At 37.6% G+C, this 21612-nt stretch overlaps 2 protein-coding genes and 1 long non-coding RNA gene across 9 annotated transcripts in view; 1 reads left to right on the forward strand and 2 right to left on the reverse strand.

Annotated features, from left to right (window-relative positions):
* LOC107551487 (adenylate cyclase type 2-like) overlaps nt 1-11007 on the forward strand; it is a 56523-nt gene extending 45516 nt beyond the window's left edge. For 2 of the 4 annotated variants that reach the window (XM_016233097.1, XM_016233099.1), the window contains 8 exons: nt 207-385; nt 739-850; nt 947-1105; nt 2810-2956; nt 3553-3657; nt 5660-5774; nt 8746-8870; nt 9610-11007. In XM_016233097.1, the coding sequence (XP_016088583.1) occupies nt 207-385; nt 739-850; nt 947-1105; nt 2810-2956; nt 3553-3657; nt 5660-5774; nt 8746-8870; nt 9610-9756 (1089 nt within the window). In that variant the 3' untranslated portion in view covers nt 9757-11007. Of the gene's footprint in view, nt 1-206; nt 386-738; nt 851-946; nt 1151-2809; nt 2957-3552; nt 3658-5659; nt 5775-8745; nt 8871-9609 lie in introns of all 4 variants that reach the window. The other 2 variants (XM_016233098.1, XM_016233096.1) reach the window with 1 other exon arrangement.
* Nucleotides 11008-12303: 1296 nt separating this feature from the next.
* LOC107551490 (uncharacterized) lies at nt 12304-13165 on the reverse strand. The gene is made up of 3 exons (XR_001604774.1): nt 12904-13165; nt 12539-12682; nt 12304-12409 (listed from the first exon to the last, which is right to left on the reverse strand). It is a non-coding gene; the product is annotated as an uncharacterized lncRNA (long non-coding RNA).
* Nucleotides 13166-13999: 834 nt separating this feature from the next.
* The window catches only part of brd7 (bromodomain containing 7), a 13567-nt gene continuing 5954 nt past the window's right edge, over nt 14000-21612 (reverse strand). For 2 of the 4 annotated variants that reach the window (XM_016233103.1, XM_016233104.1), the window contains 10 exons: nt 20542-20650; nt 20334-20409; nt 20139-20246; nt 18663-18798; nt 18376-18487; nt 17792-17848; nt 15071-15167; nt 14638-14781; nt 14273-14416; nt 14000-14146 (listed from right to left, as the gene is read on the reverse strand). In XM_016233103.1, the coding sequence (XP_016088589.1) occupies nt 14109-14146; nt 14273-14416; nt 14638-14781; nt 15071-15167; nt 17792-17848; nt 18376-18487; nt 18663-18798; nt 20139-20246; nt 20334-20409; nt 20542-20650 (1021 nt within the window). In that variant the 3' untranslated portion in view covers nt 14000-14108. Of the gene's footprint in view, nt 14147-14272; nt 14417-14637; nt 14782-15070; nt 15168-17791; nt 17849-18375; nt 18488-18662; nt 18799-20138; nt 20247-20333; nt 20410-20541; nt 20654-21612 lie in introns of all 4 variants that reach the window. The other 2 variants (XM_016233101.1, XM_016233102.1) reach the window with 1 other exon arrangement.

The following is a 21612-nucleotide window of genomic DNA, read 5'->3' on the forward strand; positions in this document are numbered from 1 at the left end:
TATGAATACTATAAATCCACATCATAACCCTAACAAATTATTTGCATTATTTATTACATTATTTACTGTAATTATTTCTAATCTGCGTAAATGAGGATGTGTCATATCCCTGATTTGAGATTGTGAGAGTATTATAATTGTCTTGTTGGGGGAAAAAACTGTACAAAAATGACTCATTTGGTTTCTGTATGATTTTGTCTTTCCAGTATTCTGTATATAATTGTATATTGGCATTGATTGCCTGTGGCGTGTTCTTGAGGGTGAGTTTGGAGCTGAAGGTGACCTTCCTCTTCATCGTCTCTACCATTTCCTACATCATCATCTTCTACTCTCAGGAAAATCTCTTCAGCAGCTACAGCTGCCTGCTATACAGGAACCACAGCTGGTACACTCTCATAAACACACATGCAGTTGATTGTCATATAATTTTTATTATTGAATATTTAATTGTAGATGTTTATTTAGATTATCTTTGCCATCATTTAACACTTACTTAAAGTTAATCTATTAACGTTTGAATAACACTCTTAAAGGTAATCTTTAGAAAATTTAATATTTTCATATTGGACTTTTAAAACAATTTATTTTTAGTGTGATATTTTACATTTATTTAGACTAAATATAATTTGAATACTGGCAATTTATTGGCCCTAACATGAAAATAATGATCAGTATTAGCCAGAACTGTAATATTGGTGCATCTCTAGTATAATCATGCCCAGCGTTGGTCTGTTGTAGTGTGGAGGGCAGTTTGATGCTGTGCAAAGCAGGACTTATGAAGCACCCACAGCTCATGAGCTGCATCTACATCACACTCTTCCTCTTTACCATGCTGCTTATATCCCGCCAGGTACACACCTCATACCACACACACATACAGTGCCACATACTCTCAGGACAGAGAATTACGCCCATCTTTGCTCTGTCTTCTCTCTCTTCCTCTCAGAATGAGTACTGCTGTCGTCAGGATTTCCTGTTGAAGAACAAGAACCTGGCCGATAAGGAAGAAGTCGAGCTGTGCGAAAACCTGAACCGTCTCCTTTTAGAGAATGTTCTCCCTGCACACGTCGCCGCTCTCTTCGTGGGCGAGAACAAAAAGAATGAGGTGGGGCTGCTGTCCACTATCTCTTTACTAAACCGGAAATACAAGGTAGGAACCGGCTTCAAATGGGTGGGATGAGCCTGTATATCACGTCTCATGTCACAACCTCATGCCTTCCATACAAGACCAGACATATACCAGTGATTCCCAACCAGGGGTACCTAAGCCGGTTCCAGAGGGCACTTGGAAAGATTTAGATTTTTTCTTTGTTGAATATTTAAAACAGAAACAAATGTTAATTCTTTAAAATTAGTAGGATAGGATAGGACAGGACAATAGGGATATCAGGATAGGATGTTAGGATAGGACAATATTTGGCAGAGATATAACTATTTGAAAATCTGGAATCTGAGGGTGCAAAAAAGTCAAAATACTGAAAATAAATCGCCTTTAAAGATGTCCAAATTAAGTTCTTAGCAATGCATATTACTAATCAAAAATTAAGTTTTGATATATTTACAGTAGGAAATTTACGAAATATCTTCATGGAACATGATCTTTACTTAATATCCTAATGATTTTTGGCATAAAAGAAAAATCGATCATTTTGACCTATACAATGTTTTTTGGCTATTGCTACAAATATACCCCAGCGACTTAAGACTGATTTTGTGCTCCAGGGTCACATATAATGTGCATAAGATTAATGTTTGTGAGAGTCTTACAGATTGGGCTGTGGCAATGCATTAGATAAAAAAGGTTGGGAAACACTGCCATATACCACACAAGATAATATCATGCAATGCCATTCCAATATCATACTGTAAGATCACAATGTACACTATACTGAGAATACCAGACATCCCACACTGTATTTTATAGTAACCCTCTCAACCATTTTCTACCACAGTCCATACTGAACCATACCATATTAAAGAAAGATTCAAAACTTTAGGTTAGAAAGTAGGCCTGAAGTAATTATTGCGATTTGTGAGTTTTTATTTACAAAGATTTTTGTTCCTCCCTGATCTGCATTTTTCAAGAAATGTTATTATAGTATTACAATTATCTAGAAGTGCAATGGTTTTATCTTATTTTCTTTTTCTCAGTCTCTAGAAATAATTTTATGTTAATTTAACACACTACTGGTTCCATTTGCGGATCGGTACGATTTTTTTTTTCTGAAAGAAGTCTACAGTGTCACATGAGCCTTCAATAATCATTTTAATATGCAGATTTGGTGCCCAAAAACATTTATGATTATTATCAATATTGAAAACAGTTTTTTTTTTCAGGATTCGTTGATAAATATGTGAATATATAAAAAAAAATCAATTCTTTTTAGCGATAGTATTTGTTTTTACTGTCATCTTTGATGAATTGAATGTTCTTCTATTAATTTCTTAAAAAAATATTACTGGCCCTTTAAACAATAGCCCAATATGTATAGAATTTGATTTTTATTTTGTTTCCTTACTGTCTAATATGCAGATTTTTTGTTTGTGAAACAACTCATCAGGTGTCTTGGTACATTCAGTCTTGTGCCTCTCTGATTTTTGAGTCCATTTAGTGACAGTTTTCGTCCTGTTACTCAAAACACCCATGTCATGTATCAATCGTACCTCAAACCTGTACACATATATTCACATAGTCTGTGAATGTCCTGTCATAAAACATTTTTTGTTGTTTCTGTTGTATCATGTGAATTATTGTGACACAGAAGCACTGAGCTCTTGCTGCATGTGTCTCTCTGATCCTCTTCTCCAGGACCTGTACTATAAGTCATATGACTGCGTATGTGTGATGTTTGCCTCGGTGCCAGACTTCAAAGAGTTCTACACTGAGTGTGACATAAATAAAGAAGGACTGGAGTGTTTGAGGCTCCTCAATGAGATCATCGCCGACTTTGATGAGGTCAGAGTGATGTCATGTCTCATGTCTCCAAGTTATATGTATTTGTGCTGCTTTTTCTCTGATCTCCTTATTCCACTTTCTTTATTCTCCTGTCATTCCCTGAATGAATGGATGAATCATTGCATATGAATAGAGCTCTGGCAACATCCAAAATGCTTTTAACTCTAAGGGCGTCACCGTGGCTATCACTGGGGTAGTTTAATGAAATGAGGCAGCCGTTGTGTAAATGTACACTCATATAACTGCTTCTTTGTGTGAGCTGATTTTGGACTGAGGATTCAGCAGGAAAAGGGCCAGGACTTGTTTGGTGATCACCACCACAACAAAGCCCTGGGTTGACTGACCACAAAAATGTTTAGGCCAACAGTTCTGGCAGCAACTTGCTTCAACCAGAGGGATCTAAATACAGGCTTCACATATCACTAGTACTGAGATTCAGTGTGGTATGGCTGCTTTCCCTCTTTTTCTTTCAGTTCTTATTATTCTCTCATTCTATCTCTGTCATTTAATGTAAGAAGATAACAGCATGGCATGGACTTCTACTGCTCTGAAACACTGATATCCACTTGGCCCTTCCCTCCTCTCCTTACCTGCAGTTGCTGTCTAAGCCCAAGTTCAGTGGTGTGGAGAAGATTAAAACCATCGGCAGCACGTACATGGCTGCTGCAGGACTGAGTGGACCTCCAGAACAGAGCAGCCAGGTACTGCACTACCACATACTACTATGTAAACATCCAAAGCAAAGGGAATTGAAACACATAAATCTCCATGAATGCATTCTTAAAATTCATAAACGATTACACTGCGTTAATTTCTCAACTGTCTTCACCTCTCAGGTATTTCATATTCAAGAAAAAGTGAAGGAGAATGCTCTCTCATGGTAATTGTAGGTTTAGAAACCAGTTCATTTTGTGTTAAATTGTAAGCTTTGGTAGCTATTATCTCACATTTTTGCTGCTAAATGGAAAGCAGGCAGTTTGAGTATGCCTGCCGTCTGTCACTGCACACCAATCAGTGACAGTATTTGCTTATCCTGAGGCTTTGCTCAAGGATTACTAAAACAGAAGTTTAACTTAATGAACGGCAAAAATGTTTGTGAATAAAATACATATATTGATCAAGCCACACATTAAATGTAATGTTTCAAAGGAAAGTTCACATCTATTATTTAAATGCATGTTATTGATCTTATTGTAAACATTCATCTATGCGTGCTGGAAATCTCCAATCATTTAGTCCGATTAAATTCTGGCCCTTTCTTACAGACGACTGCAAGCTCCCATTCAGATCTGCCTCCATCATAATTTACAACCGATGGATAGAACCTAATCCCTGCCCTACATTTGTTTCCCTAGTAATCACAATATGGAAGAAAAGATTTACTTCTATTACATTTAAACACATCTCTTTCTGTTAGTGTAGGCAGGGTGTTAAACATATCTGTAAATTACAGTTAAGTGGTTGATTAGAATGGTTACTTATTAGTTCTAAAAAACAAAAAAAGATACATTGTTAGTTCTATATTAATAAATGTATAGCATCAGGATTGCTGTTATGATTGGTGCATAGCAACAGGCCATTTGCAGCAGATTTAAACCTCAAAATGTGTTTCATTAAGTAGCAAAAATCTTAAATGACTGCGAATTTCAAAAGCTTGATACTTATGAATTGAGACTTCTATGAATTTCTTCTTATTTCACTCTAAGTCTACACCGCTGCATGTAATTAAAATGCCATTTCCTTGACTTAAAGGGGTCATATGATGCTTTTTTTTTAAAGATCCTTATTTGGTGTAACAGAATATATTGACATGCTTTAATGTTCAAAAAACACATTATTTTTAAAATACTGTACATTATTGTAGGTCCTCTATGCCCCGCCTCTCTCAAACGCTTAGTTTTCTACAAAGTCCCTCCTTCCGACAAGCGCAGTCTGCTCTGATTGGCCAGCTGACCCAGTGCAATGTGATTGGCCGAACACCGCAAGCACTCGTCTGAAATGTAACGCCCCTTACCATAATCGCAGGCTTCATCTTTCAAAATAAATGTAAAGACCGTAAATAATGTCATTAGTTTTACCATCAGTTCAAGCCCGAAAGGGGAACAGACACCGTAATGATGCAGTACACAAGCCGCTGTTAAGACAGCTGACTCCACTGTGATGTGACGCTGTCTCTCTCTCACAAACACACACACACACACACACATGCGCGGGCGCGCGCACACACACACACACACACACACAATGCGCAAAACTCCGCATTTGAACAGTCAATAGCAAATACTTAAACTAATAACAAAACAGTAGCTGAGTCAGATAACAGAAATTATAATGAATTTCTTTTCTTGAATATGATTTACATAAGAGCATGTGAAGCGAACATAGCTGAGAAGTTAACATGCTGAAAGAATTTATGAATTTTAATAACACTTTTGTGCTTTAAGATTTGAATTCACCTTGACTGTATTGTTATGAAAAAAGCCTTTTCAAGACTGACCAGCACTTGTGACTTGTGCACTTGATGAATGAGGTGATAAAAATAGGAGGCTACACATTTAAGAACCAATTGAAAGATGTTCCTTTCGTCAATGCAGTTCATTTTATTCTCTGACCCCTGGTCACCCAGCATTTTTCAAAAGTGTCCTTCAAGCTACATAATTTACGTATCTCTGGTTGACTGAGCTTTGTTGCGTGTGCCCTCAGGACCGTGAGAGGCAGAATGCTCAGATAGGAAACATGGTGGAATTCGCCATTGCTCTGATCGGCAAGCTGGATGGCATCAACAGACACTCCTTCAACACGTTTAGGCTTCGTGTTGGTAAGTCTGATTACAGAAACCTCAATTCTACTCCGTTGTTAATTACTCAGTTATTGCTTTGAGTCTGAATTAGGAGCCAAGCATCAAAGGTGCTTAGGCACATATTGTATCCGTTAGTGGTCTTCTTTTTCATTGTCTTCTTCGTCTTCTCCTCCTCCTCCTTTTCTGCTCTGGAAGTCTATGGCAGCCCATAGAACCGTTTGCGGGAAAGTAATGAAATTCGCCACACAGATAGAAGACAGTCTCAGTATTAACCACAGCAAATTTCGAAAGATTATGCAAAGAGTTGAATGCATACTTAAACTTAAATTTCTACAATTTAAGATTTTTCGCAATTTAGAATTTTCTGAAAAATATAGTTTTCATTCTCATTCTAGACAGTGTGATCATCTTCAGACAATGCTGGCAAAAAGTTATCAAAATATTTCCGATAGACCAATCTGTTCTTGTAAAGTGCATTAACAAATTTGACGAAATTCATGCAAAAATGGACATGAGACTATAGCTTTGCAATGCTTTAGCGGATTCTGACCAAACTTGGTACATGTTATACCAAGTATGACCTGAGGGCACATGAGTAGTTTTGGAACAGCGCCTCCACCTGTTACAGTTTGACCAAAAATCACAAGATTGATTTTGTTAGATTCAGAGTGGCATACCGGATCAAACAATATTCCTATGTCAGCCATTTTGAGCACGGACCATTTAGAATTTTGTAGTAAAATGCTGTAGGCTATTTTACAAACACATTAATGTATTGTTATGAACCTTATCTTATAGAACCGCGTACGGTAAAGTTCTGAAATTTGGCACACAGATGGAGGACTTTTTTAGAGACTCTAACTTAAACTCTTTAGTGCCATCAACAGGCCATATTTGCACTCATGTTTCTGCTAATAACTTTTGAAACGTAAGGTCTAAAAGCAAAATTTCTTGGCTCAAATACATACCAAAATTTACATTTCTACAGGTCAATTTTTTCGCAATTTTTAATTTCCCAAAAAACAAAGTTTTTCAAACTCATCCTAGATGGTTTGTCCAATTTTCATCAGATTCAGATCATCTTCAGAGCATTCTGGCAAAAGGTTATCAAAAGCTTTTTGATATACCACACAGTTTTCATAAAGCATGTTAACGAATTTGACAAAAGTTTGTGCAAAAATGGACATGAGACTTTGCAACGCTTCAGCAGAGTCTGACCAAACTTGGTATGTGTTTTATCAAGCATGACCTGAGGGCACACGAGTAGTTTTGGCACAGTGCTACCTACTGGTCAAAAGATATTAAAAAAATGAAATTTTTGCTTAGAACTTCTGACTGGTTTGGCCAAAAATCATACGATTGGTTTTGTTAGATTTGGAACAGCATACTGAATTGAATGATGCGTGATTTTCCTATGTCCTATAGGCCTTTTTGGGTGTCGGCCATTTCGAGTTTTGTAGTAAAATGCAACAAATCTCTTTAACAGGGTCTCCAACCCTGCTCCCTGGAGGGATACCATACTGCAGAGTTCAGCTTCAACCCTGATCAAACACATCTGAACCAGCTAATTAAGGTGTTCAGGGCTACTTAATTACAGACAGTTGTGTTAAAGCAGGATTGAACCTTAGTTCTGCAGTAAGGTAGCTCTGGAGCAGGGTCGGAGAACCCTGAGGCCTGATTTATAAAATGTGCGGACACACAGATTTGATCTTAGAGTGTGCGTACGCTAAAATCCACCATCCATGTTTATAAAAACGGTCTTTGACATGGAAAAGTACTTACCGCCACGTCAGGGTCTGAGCAGGCGTACGCACTTTTCCTTGTGGCAAAGTCGGAGTACTGCAGCTATTTGAACATCTAAGCTGCAATAATAATAAAAGCGGTGTATATACGTGCAAGCACCGAATTCATCATAAACAACAAAGATGCAGTGTAAGAGATTAATTGTGCAGTGTAGTCAGGTTTTATTAACGGGAGTTTTTGCGAGATTAAACTGACCTTTTTAGTAGCCTAATGTTGAGAGTTCTTTACTCGCTTTCTGTAGGCCTACACAGTTTATTCCATTTTTTATTATTATTTTACAAGAGAACTTGCAAAGTCTTGATTTACTACTAATGCGTAAAATAGAAAAAAAATAATGCATAAACGCATCTCTCTTTACTGATTAATTAAAGACTGTTCCTGAGCTCTTCATTTTACCTCTGTTGTGCTTGGCACTTTAATTGCTGCTTGCAGCTATATTTAATACTTGCATTTAGTCAGACTCAAGATGAAAAACACTTTACCTCCAGGTATTGCATAGATATTTCTTTTTAGACTTTGCATCTCTTACTTCTGCATTAAGGGTTAAAAATTAAACCAATATGTACAAGATGTAGCTAAAAATCTCACTGAAAACAGAGGCAGCTCATAAGAGAGATCTTAGGCATCTTGAGCAGCTCAGGGTAACAGATGCACTCGGGAACTGGCATAAAATGCTTCATAAATGCTCCATTTAAGAGTCTGAGTGCATATCGCCCATCTGTGGCAGAGATCTGATAAAAATGATAATAACAGGCACAAATCCCATCTAAAAGACTTTATTAGAAAAAGGGAAAAGCACATTCCAGCAGTCACTTGCGGATCAAACTCACTGTCTCACTAGATCTACTTAATTCTTTAAGTTAGTGGATACCAATTATGTCTGTGAGCCAAAATTATGATGTTTAAAGAGTGATGTCAGTGACACTAAAAACAGAACAGTCTAGGGCTAATTGAAATAAAACCAAAATGGTTTAGTGAGATTTATCAAGTTAATTGAAATAAATAAAAAAGACTGCAGAAAATGCTGCTCCACATGAACTCATCTCTGCATGTGCCCCGAGTTTGGCTCATTTGTGAAGTGCAAGTGGGAGTGCAATATTCTGCATGAGTAGTGCTTTTTTAAACATCATATAAATGTCATATTTGCAGAGTTTGTTCATTGATCTGTGCATGTTTGTTTGTGCAGGTATAAACCATGGCCCAGTGATTGCTGGGGTGATTGGAGCCAGGAAACCTCAGTATGATATCTGGGGAAACACTGTGAATGTGGCCAGCCGGATGGAAAGCACTGGAGAGCTGGGTAAAATACAGGTATGCACTGAATCACTCTTACAGTATTCACCTCTCTAGATCCACTATGTTAATGATTCTCTTCTCATTTTTAGATTTTCAAAATAACCAAGTCATTAAAAAAAATCAAATGGTGATTAGGGGTGGCGATATAGCCTCAAAATTATATCACGATATTTCAAGAATATTTGCAATAACGGTATTTATGACGATGTAGAAAAAAAAAACATGGAACGTTTTATTGGTGATTGCAGCTGGCAGGCTGCAGCATTTAGTAGTGCAAACGAAATGAAGGGCATTTTCCATCCTTTTCCAATGAGCTACTGTCACCGATGACACCGCCGTGTTACGGCTCAGACGTGGCCACTCTAGTCAATGCTTGTTTGTACACCAGTGGCGCCGTGGCACGTTTCAGAAGCTTCCCAGAAGCGGCTCTCCGTGCCGCTTCGCTAAAGATATGCGCCTCGCCTATTTTTGATGGTAGGAGTGTGCGCTCGAATATGCTCTAGAACCGCTCTCACGATACTTTGATGTCATACACTGATCAGTCTGCGCAGCGCTGCTTCAAGTCGAACACACCTATTGGGTTTGTGGTGTTGTTGTGCACGCTAGGGAACGTATATCTGCCATACGTCATTGCGTCACTATATCATTGATATTGCGATATGACACTTTTTTTATCATGTAAAAATTTATACCGGTATTATCGTGGACAGTATGATATGGCACACCCCTAATGGTGATCATGTTTGTGTTGCAGGTAACAGAGGAGACGTCTGATGTCCTGCAGAAGCTGGGCTATTCATGTGAGTGTCGTGGCCTGATCAATGTGAAGGGCAAAGGAGAGCTCAAAACCTTCTTTGTGTGCACAGATTCCAGCAAACAGCAGGGCATCGGTCTGAGCTGAGACTGAAGCCTCTGCCGCTGACAGCTTCATACACACACACATGCACGTACACACAGACTCCGGAATCTATATGTGATCTTTTTTTTCATTTAAGAATGTTTTTGCTACTGGATTTGTTTCTTTAGAGCATGTCTAAAGAACTGCACATTCTTTCTAACTCTAACATGTTGGAGTTTGTTTTGGCAGCATTCGGAGAACTGAAACTCTCAGACATACAGCAGCATATTCTGTACATACACGCATCTCACACAAACACAAGCTGAACTTTGCGATCCTCTTATGGGAAACCGACCACAGACAGTGGGTAACTGAGCTCGGTGAAGGAAAATCCTGGTTCTCGGTATTGCTCTCAGACTTTCTGGGTACTGCTGTCATAGTTGCCTTGATCCTGTTGGATTTAGACTGATTTGGGATGACTGAGCTGGTCGGCCGGTTTTGGCTTGCAGGCAGAGGGAACACGTGACCCACACAAACCCACCATCGCAGACGTTTAGATATCTAGAATTTCTTCAGTCATTTAAAATAATATGTATCTTATTCTAAACCTTTGTCAACTTTTGGACCAACAAAATGGTGGATGCCATTTGTTGCTTGAATCTACATACTGTGGATGATTTAATTTTATTTTTTGGTTTGTTTTCTTTAAAAACAACTGCCAAGTGTTTTGAATGCTAAATATTGACAAGCAGTGTTGATTTGCTGTTGCCTTTGAGTTGAGATTGTGAATGTTGGAGATGAGCCTTCCTTAGCTTCGTAACGTGCTACAAACGAAAACTGAAGAAATGTTTACATATACCAGGAAAAAATATCAATGACTGAAATTCAATTAACTTTAAGTGAAAGTGTGCTTTCATCGCTTTCCCATCATCTTTCTTAGATCGTGACCAAATGGCTCTGTGGCTTCACTCATCTGAAGTTGTAAATTCGCTGCTGGATGTATTCATGCATCTTAGCTTACATTGCAGTAAATTGATTTGCTCAGATGGTCTCTGCTTCTGTTCTGTGAGAATGCTTGGTGAAAGTGGGAAGTGTCTGTCTGATGAAGCCATAGGCATAAATGTTCAATCTTACGCGCCTCTCTGGGTTTTCAGCCCTCTGAGTTTTACAGTGACTGAATTTCCATGGTTTGAGATTCTGCGCTGTCTTTCTGTACCGCAGTGTTTGTGAGGAGTGCCTGCCGTCTCCTCTGTTTTGTATGCATTGTTACAGAATAAATCATTTTACACTTTATATGTTTATAGCAAGTTAATTTATCACAGATTTATGATTTGTTGCCTTACCACAGTTGAAAATCTCCAGAGGTCATTGTGAAACTTGAACCACCATGATTTCCCAGTGCTGCAAGGATAAGAACCTTACTGAAGATCTCAGACTTGGAATATTACTTTTAATTTAAAATGTGTATTTGCAAATGTTTCTCATTTGATGTTATATAAATCTAGCACTGCCAAACATGAAGGCGATTAGAATTGCCCATGATTCCTTGTAAACAACAACAAAAAACCTTTAGTTTGGCTTTAAATCAAAGCATCAGTGCTGACACGTAACAACATTCAGAGGACTTGGTTTCATTTCCTTTAAGGTTTATACATGATTCTCCCAAAGCATGATAGGATTTGTGAATCTAGAAGAGAGAACAAGCCGCTGTCAACTGCTCTCATGTTAAATCTAGAATTTTCAAACCATTTCGTATTTTATTCAAGCATTTACAAATGCTACCCATGCTACTACTGTTCATTTACTCACCCTCATTTCATTACAACCCCATAAGACTGACATTAATCTTCAAAAAACTAAGTATAAACATTGATAAACGCACATACATACAGCACATCAAATATGTGACCCTGGACCACAAAACCAGTCATAAGGGTACATTTTCATCTGAAAGCTGAATAAATAAGCTTTCCGTTGATGCATGGTTTGTTAGGATAGGACAATATTTGGCCGAGATACAACTATTTGAAAAACTGGAATCTGAGGGTGCAAAAAAGTCAAAATACTGAGAAAATCGCCTTTAAAGATGTCCAAATGAAGTTCTTAGCAATGCATATTACTAATCAAAAATTCAGTTTTGATATATTTACGGTAGGAAATGTACAAAATATCTTCATGGAACATGATCTTTACTTAATATCTTGATTTTTGGCATAAAAGAAAAATCGATCATTTTGACCCATACAATATTTTTTTGGCTATTGCTAAAAATATACCCCAGCGACTTAAGACTTCAAGTTTTGTGGTCCAGGGTCACATATGGTAAATGGAAACTGTAAACCTTTTGATGCACGAGAACAAATGAGGTCTTCCATTTGCTATATTTGAAAAGATTTATGTATGTGCTTCTATGTGATTAAAATCCTAAATTAAATGTGCTCTTGTGAAGACTCGAGTGAATTCAATTCATGTGAATTACTTTCGCAGCATCTTTTTTTTTTTTTTTTTTTGTGCCTTTAAATGATTTCTATATTACTCGCTTTTTATACTTAAGAATGGAAACACAAAATGCTTTAAAAAGATGCTTATTTAATTATTTAATAAAGTAAATTAGAAACAGCACCATTGAGGGATGACATGGAATAAGCAGAACTGATAGATTGCAATGATGGAGGATCTCAACACACTCCCTCCATGGGTTCAGTTATATCTCCCACTGAAACACAGAAAACACATGTATTTAGATAAATAGTTTCCTAAGCACGGTCATAACAGTTATTTCACAAACACAAACTCATAAAAGACCAAGCCGAATGTCCTAAACATTCCTTGTGCTTAGTGGTACCTGTGGTCAGGTGTGTGAACGAATCCTGTGCAGTATGGTTAGGTAGCGAGATACCCATGGCCTTTCTGATACCGTACACACTGCACACGTCACCGGGGGTCACCTGACTGGTCAGCTGGGCCAGGTTACCCGTAACTTTCTCCGCTGCAAGAAGGATGGTGGGGGTTAGAGGTTATCAAAACTGTACAAAATCTGCTTTTAAACAGCTGCTGAAACCCACAGATCTGTTAATGTGCAACAATACTGACTCACTAAAACTTCTTGAGTAAGGAAAAAAACATCCCTTCCAGTAAGTGTTTGTCTAGTATCTGAAAGAGTGAGAGCAGTGATCACAGGTCATCTTTTGTGTTTGTGTGTGAACGTACCAAGCTGCAGCTCTTTAGCAGTAGGAGCCAGTAGGCAGATGATGTTTGGCGGCTGTTTAGCGCTCAGTCTCTCTTTCTGAACCTTCTGCAGCTCCCTCAGCAACACTGTCGTCTCATCCAGCTTCTGCTGGAAATGCTCTGCTTCTAATGGAGGTAAATCAGTCTGTTTAATAGGTGGGAAAGGGGTTCACATGTGTTATTGATGTGACACGTTCCATCCCACTGCTGAAAGAGGAGGAGTATTATGAATTCATTCAGCATAATACACATGAAAGATGTGTCTCCAGAAAATAGTTCATTAATAAACTGGAAGGGAAAAAAAAAATAAAAAAAAACTTGGGGGCCTTGATTTCCATAGTTTGATCACACATAAAATGTCTAAAAGATTTATGATCCATATTTCAAACTAAACATTTTAATAAATACAACTATTTGAAAAACTGGAATCTGAGGGTGCAAAAAAGTCAAAATACTGAGAAAATCGCCTTTAAAGATGTCCAAATGAAGTTCTTAGCAATGCATATTACTAATCAAAAATTCAGTTTTGATATATTTACGGTAGGAAATGTACAAAATATCTTCATGGAACATGATCTTTACTTAATATCTTGATTTTTGGCATAAAAGAAAAATCGATCATTTTGACCCATACAATATTTTTTTGGCTATTGCTAAAAATATACCCCAGCGACTTAAGACTTCAAGTTTTGTGGTCCAGGGTCACATATGGTAAATGGAAACTGTAAACCTTTTGATGCACGAGAACAAATGAGGTCTTCCATTTGCTATATTTGAAAAGATTTATGTATGTGCTTCTATGTGATTAAAATCCTAAATTAAATGTGCTCTTGTGAAGACTCGAGTGAATTCAATTCATGTGAATTACTTTCGCAGCATCTTTTTTTTTTTTTTTTTTTAGTGGTAAAGTTTTGGTTGTGTGGACTTTTCAGTGGAAAGACAAAAATGATGAGAAAATATCTTCATTTGTGTGCCGAGTAAAGTATGTACATTTTCATTTTTGAGTGAACTATGCCTTTAAATGAACTGTTTATTTCTATATTACTCGCTTTTTATACTTAAGAATGGAAACACAAAATGCTTTAAAAAGATGCTTATTTAATGAAACAGAAAAGTAAATTAGAAACAGCACCATTGAGGGATGACATGGAATAAGCAGAACTGATAGATTGCAATGATGGAGGATCTCAACACACTCCCTCCATGGGTTCAGTTATATCTCCCACTGAAACACAGACACATGTATTTAGATAAATAGTTTCCTAAGCACGGTCATAACAGTTATTTCACAAACACAAACTCATAAAAGACCAAGCCGAATGTCCTAAACATTCCTTGTGCTTAGTGGTACCTGTGGTCAGGTGTGTGAACGAATCCTGTGCAGTATGGTTAGGTAGCGAGATACCCATGGCCTTTCTGATACCGTACACACTGCACACGTCACCGGGGGTCACCTGACTGGTCAGCTGGGCCAGGTTACCCGTAACTTTCTCCGCTGCAAGAAGGATGGTGGGGGTTAGAGGTTATCAAAACTGTACAAAATCTGCTTTTAAACAGCTGCTGAAACCCACAGATCTGTTAATGTGCAACAATACTGACTCACTAAAACTTCTTGAGTAAGGAAAAAAACATCCCTTCCAGTAAGTGTTTGTCTAGTATCTGAAAGAGTGAGAGCAGTGATCACAGGTCATCTTTTGTGTTTGTGTGTGAACGTACCAAGCTGCAGCTCTTTAGCAGTAGGAGCCAGTAGGCAGATGATGTTTGGCGGCTGTTTAGCGCTCAGTCTCTCTTTCTGAACCTTCTGCAGCTCCCTCAGCAACACTGTCGTCTCATCCAGCTTCTGCTGGAAATGCTCTGCTTCTAATGGAGGTAAATCAGTCTGTTTAATAGGTGGGAAAGGGGTTCACATGTGTTATTGATGTGACACGTTCCATCCCACTGCTGAAAGAGGAGGAGTATTATGAATTCATTCAGCATAATACACATGAAAGATGTGTCTCCAGAAAATAGTTCATTAATAAACTGGAAGGGAAAAAAAAAATAAAAAAAAACTTGGGGGCCTTGATTTCCATAGTTTGATCACACATAAAATGTCTAAAAGATTTATGATCCATATTTCAAACTAAACATTTTAATAATGGGATTTTACCTTCCGAGTCGAAGTTCTCAGGAAGCAGGTCAGGATTCAAACCCAAAGAACCAAGAGCCGTCACACCATCACCACTGCAGGGCTCTGACACAACAACCTACACAAACAAGCATGACGAGGTGGGCATGGATTGAACATTATAAATGCTGTAAGTGTCATTTTTGACCAAAGTTCCAATTTCTTTTCTTTTGAACTTTTGAATGGTATTGTATCTCTATGTTTATTGTTGCACAGAGAAGTCCATCAAGTGCATGGAAGGTGATTTTACTATTTTGAGTTATATTACAGTGAATCTGCATTCAGTTCAGTGTTCGCACCTGTTACACACAGAATGTATTATTGTTCATATGACAAATCAAATACAAAATAAATAAAATGGCTTTAATAACAATTAGTTATTTTAATGTACTGACCGCCATATTATTTGTTAATTTCCATTTTGTAGATTTTACAAAGCACAATCATTTTTTGAAATTGAGATGTATACATCTGAATAAATAAGCTTTCCATTGATGTATGGTTTGTTAGGATAGGACAATATTTGGTCAAGATACAACTATTTGAAAATCTGGAATCTGAGGGTGCAAAAAAATCTAAATACTGAGAAAATCACCTTTAAAGTTGTCCAAATGAAGTTCTTAGCAATGCATATTACTAATAAAAAATTTAGTTTTGATATATCTATGGTAGGAAATGTACAAAAAATCTTCATGGAACATGATCTTTCCTTAATATCCTAATGATTTTTGGCATAAAGGAAAAATCAATAATTTTGACCCATACAATGTATTGTTGGCTATTGCTACAAATATACCCCAGCGACTTAAATGGTCACATATAGAACATCTGGGTGGGAATCACTAGATAAAATCCCTCTTTGTTCTTTCTTCAACCCAGCTGTCTTGGCTAGTGTGTAATACATAGTTTTAGGGATGCACGATATATCGGCCACCATATCGGTATCGGCCCATATCGGCTCATTTTTTCTGTTATCGGTATCGGCCTGATAAGAAAATTTGGCCGATATCTTAAAGCCGATAAATAATGCATTATTTCCTTCAGAGACACTTCAGATGCGCGCTGTTCGTTTGCAGCCTTTTGTGCAATTGTACGTTGTAATATTGTGTTTATTTGATGTATATCTGATTTATCTCATATAGAATGCGTTTGGTTAAGTTAAAAAGAGCGCTTCAGTTTACCGGTGATCATCTTTAGCTCAGCACACGCAGCCCAAACAGCAGTGCACAACATTAATAACTATGATTGGGAATGTCATGTATATAACATTCTAATGAGAACATTATTATAATAAAACGTTGGGAATTCTTTGGGTTTAGTTGCCGTGTTTCAGCGCGTTGTTATGGGAAGAGCGCATCCACAACAGGATCACACATTCTGACTATAGCACGCAATAACTGCATAATTTTGTACATATATAAGTTGTAATATTATGTTTATGTTGTATTAATATTAATCTCAGGATGCATTTCCTTGAGTTAAATAAGCTGCCAGCAAAACGCTTCAGTTTACCATGTTCATTCAGCTCTTCAGCTTCAGCACGCGCAGCTCAACGGCTGCTATTTAAAACAGTGGTATTAATTTGTTACTTTTTCAAAATCATCGATACATTATTAATAACAACAACCACTTGTATTGTTCTCTTATTATTTTCATCAACAATATGGTTTAGTAATTAAAATCATTTAATTATTGTCCGTGCAGAGGCTATTCCGTTTTATTGATCTATGGCGCATTCATTTTGATTCTTTACACGTGTAATGATGTCCAGTGACTTGTTTGCATTATTTATGCATAATTTTATTTATTTGTAAGACTTTTTTATTTGAGATGTATACATCTGAATAAATAAGCTTTCCATTGATGTATGGTTTGTTAGGATAGGACAATATTTGGTCAAGATACAACTATTTGAAAATCTGGAATCTGAGGGTGCAAAAAAATCTAAATACTGAGAAAATCACCTTTAAAGTTGTCCAAATGAAGTTCTTAGCAATGCATATTACTAATCAAAAATTTAGTTTTGATATATCTATGGTAGGAAATGTACAAAAAATCTTCATGGAACATGATCTTTCCTTAATATCCTAATGATTTTTGGCATAAAGGAAAAATCAATAATTTTGACCCATACAATGTATTGTTGGCTATTGCTACAAATATACCCCAGCGACTTAAATGGTCACATATAGAACATCTGGGTGGGAATCACTAGATAAAATCCCTCTTTGTTCTTTCTTCAACCCAGCTGTCTTGGCTAGTGTGTAATACATAGTTTTAACCTATGCTATATGTGAAATTTGGACTGCTAAAAACAGTGTTGAACAGTAGCACCACCCTGCTAAGGTATGCAAGCAGAACCACAGTCAAAGACGGCCTTCCAAACACGGACTAATGCTACAGTATGTTCATAGACGACTCATGCTTACCTTTCCCTCTACGTCTACAGCACCCTCACACACACACAGATTAGTGTGTGTGAAGGAGGAAGTCAAAAACGACAGGGGGGAGTGTGTTTGTGTGTGTCTGGGCAAATATTCTTTCCATTAGTGTGAAAGTTGGTTGGTATTGTTGACACAGCTGCTGCAGAGCAGAGAGCCTGCGGTTCTGACGCTGCCTTTAAATAGCAGGTTTGTGTCTTTACTTCCACTCAAGTGAGCTATACACTAGTATGCACTTTCTGAGGACACGAGAGCATTTTACCTCAGCATCATCTGTTGTGTCTACTTTCTCTGCAGGCTCTTCCATGGGCAGATTATCCTGAGGAGAACAAAAATCATCCTATCAAGACCAGAAATAATCAAGAGTAAGCTGCCCAGTTGAAAAGAATTCAAAATAGATATTACGCAGTATATAATTTAAGTGGTATATCATGCATTCATTTCGCCATGCAGATGAATAAGTGTGTAGTGAGGTTTCTTACAGTTTCTGTCTCTTTCAGCTGCCTTGAGTGCTCCCCACTGGTCAAAGCGTCCAAGACATTATCTGCCAACCTGCTCATGTGTTCCTTGGATTTAGCCAGGTAATCTGCAATGCTACACGTAAACACATCCAAACTACATTTGTGGAACACAAGGGGAATGGTGGAAGGGTGTGAATCAGGGCTTTATTGTTTGAGAGGTTCAGAAAACCACACAAATGCCTGCGGCTTACTGCAAAAACCACTGTTCTTAAGAGACGGCTGCTTCTTAGATTCAAAATAGATATTACGCAGTATATCATTTAAGTGGTATATCATGCATTCATTTCGCCATGCAGATGAATAAGTGTGTAGTGAGGTTTCTTACAGTTTCTGTCTCTTTCAGCTGCCTTGAGTGCTCCCCACTGGTCAAAGCGTCCAAGACATTATCTGCCAACCTGCTCATGTGTTCCTTGGATTTAGCCAGGTAATCTGCAATGCTACACGTAAACACATCCAAACTACATTTGTGGAACACAAGGGGAATGGTGGAAGGGTGTGAATCAGGGCTTTATTGTTTGAGAGCTTCACAAAACAACGCAAATGCATGTGGCTTAGTCATCTAAAACCGATCAATGGATATATTTCATTATATGGCTGATTCTATACACACACCTTTCAGATTCTGGCTGACTGTTGTCCTCTCCATAGAAGGAGTAAATGAGATCAGAGTCCTCTTTGCTGATATTGGCAAAACTGGAGTCATATGTAGGTGCATATGAGCTGAATGGGCCGTAATTCATATAGGCAACTGCAAAGAGAGAGAGAGAGGGGCATGTGGGGACTTTTTACAGATTCAATGAACTTCAGATTGATTCCTGTATTGGTAGTTATATGTTTAAGAACATTTCTGCCAAAGCAAGCAGTTAGACTGAACACAGATTTAAACTCTAGTTCTCTAGTTTGACTTCAATGCCTCCTATTGTCCACAACAATATTCAAAGGCTCCTTAGCCCTAGTTTGGTTTCTGAAACTGATTTTAATCTACGGGCACTTTTAGTTTCTGTAAATTAAAAGTTACTAAAATAATTCAAATTCAAAAACTTTTAGGAGCAGAATGTTCCAGAATGTTCGTCAGGGTTCCCACTCCTTTTAATAATTGTTTGTGATTTACTGGATAAGGACTAAATATATATATATATATTTTTTTAATTCTAGAGCTTGGCATAAATTATATTTATTAAAAAATGGCCATGGCTTTTTAAGATTTTCTTAAATTACACAACATTTCCAGGTCTCAAAATCACAGTTTTAAAAATAGGCTGCCTTATATATCCTGGTTTTCCATGACTGTGGAGAGCCTGGTTCTTTAAAGGAAACAAGGGGTGAAATAAATAATTAGATGTTTTAGCTGATTGTAATGCTTGTCTTATTTTAAATATTTGTAAGTAATCTTGAGGCCCCCTGGTTAAAAACTATAAATGACGATGGTCTGCCTACTCCAAAACAGTCACTTCTGAAGCTGCATGGTACAATTCTTTAACTTCACTCTAAACCTTCAGGTTTTTTTGATCAAACTAATTTTTACATTTTGAAAATGGGAAAGAATACAAGAAATTCTCATGGAAAACTCAGCAGGATGCTGTTAAAGGTTACCAGAGCAGAGCTGTGAGATTGTTAACTAGCACCAAAAAAATGAAGCCCACCCAGATCTTAATGTTCTTACTCCTTAAATAGAAGACTATGATATCTGTTTGACGTATCATTCATATCAGTAGCGTGGTGTGGAACAGATGGCACTCAGAAGTCTAATGCTCAGGGTGAAAATATGAAAAAGCACCACAGATGAGTAGGAATTAAGTCCACTGATTCAGCAGTGATTTTTTCCTATTGACAGCAGGAACAATTAAGATTTTTTTTGGCACGTAATATTACACTCCTCCGGCAGTTGAACTATAGGTTTTCAAACAGAGATTATAAGGCACCCCTCCCACGATCTTCTCCACATGACTGAAGGTAAGGCCACAGAAGAGAGAGACCATTTTTCCAGGAAAATGAATATAGTACTGGTTTTAACAGAGCAGTTGAGACTGATACACAGAAGTGAGATTCAACTGGTGGGAAAATGAATGGAGAGTTAATATATATTACCTGGAGTGACCATGTTTCTCTTGTCCTCTTTGAAACCCTGAAGGGTGTTGATTCCAGTCTGCAGTCTACCTCCCATCATGCCCAATTTGACTGGGCAGTATCCTGGATCTAACATGGAAACATGATGAACTGTACACTTGTACTGTACATATGTCAAACATTTGCTTGTTTTCTTGAACTCTCATTGTCACAAACCTCCAGCGCTCAGGTCGGCGGGGTTCAGAATGCCCAGAGTGGTTGAACCATCAGACGTCCTCCTCTCAAACTCCAGCTGCTCATAAAAAAAAACAAAACAGAAAAGTTACCCTTCATCAACTGTTATCTGACATCCTCAGTGAATGATCTCACATTTGAGGGATGTACAATAACACATGATTCATCCTATCTGGTCTTGTACTCTTACCGCACACTGCAGGCTTCTGTTTGAGAGTTTCCCTCCAGAAACCTCAACGATCTTCTTGATCTCCTCCAGGTCTTTCTCTGCCTGGCTCTTAGCATCATCTTTACTGTCCCTGCTACACAAACAATGCAAGCATTGATGCAATTCTGGATATATACCCCTTCAAAGTGACCAAATCCCCCACATATGAGCCACATCATTCCTGCAATGAATTCCTAGTCTATAATTAACACTGAAGTCAGAGCAGCGATTGGATAAATGATAAAAAGTAATGTCATAACAGATCAATGTGTGGTCCGTTCTCAAGCCGCTACCCGACCCAGTGGAGTAGTGTGCAGGAAGATGACTCATCCTCCCTGAAAAGCTACAAAGTGTGTGTGTTTAAAGAGCGTGTAGTTTGTGTGCTACAACTGACCTACAAGTCACATGTTTAAGCATTCCAAGACTCTTGGTCACTGCAGCAGCCAAGCCGATTTACGTAGGCAAGCAACAAAAAGAGAGAGTAAAATAGAGAAAGCCAACAAACACCCCGGCAACATCCTAGAATGTCTCACTGGCTTGAATACAGCAGCAGAAGCCCTGAATGCAGTTACAAAGCCATTGTGAATTGCTGCACAGTTAGAAAATACACAACAAATGTTGAAAGGAAGCATTTGATAATTCATTTGAATAATTTTACTGAAGGTATCACTCATTTATGTAGTCACTAGGGATGTAACGGTATGAAAATTTCATATCACGATTATAGTGACCAAAGTTATCACGATTATCAATATTATCACGGTTTTGTTCAAATTAGATGAAAACGTTCAAAAAGAACTGATACACACACTGAAAACATAAAGATATATTTTTTATAAAAATATTTTTTTCTTCAGTGATAGAAATATGATTTAAGACGGTAGTGTAAGCAAGTTTAGTTTGAAAACGTTTAATAGTAAATAAGACACAATTAGACAATATTTGAATAAAATAATAATAATAATAATATTTATTTGCAACAACTGATGGAGTACTGAATGCTGCACGCACGCGCAGCATTGTCAAGGTAACATTTGGTCAGTCATTCCCTTC

The sequence above is a fragment of the Sinocyclocheilus grahami genome, unplaced genomic scaffold (assembly GCF_001515645.1).
Source record: "Sinocyclocheilus grahami isolate Dianchi unplaced genomic scaffold, SAMN03320097.WGS_v1.1 scaffold425.1, whole genome shotgun sequence".
NCBI lineage: Eukaryota > Metazoa > Chordata > Actinopteri > Cypriniformes > Cyprinidae > Sinocyclocheilus > Sinocyclocheilus grahami.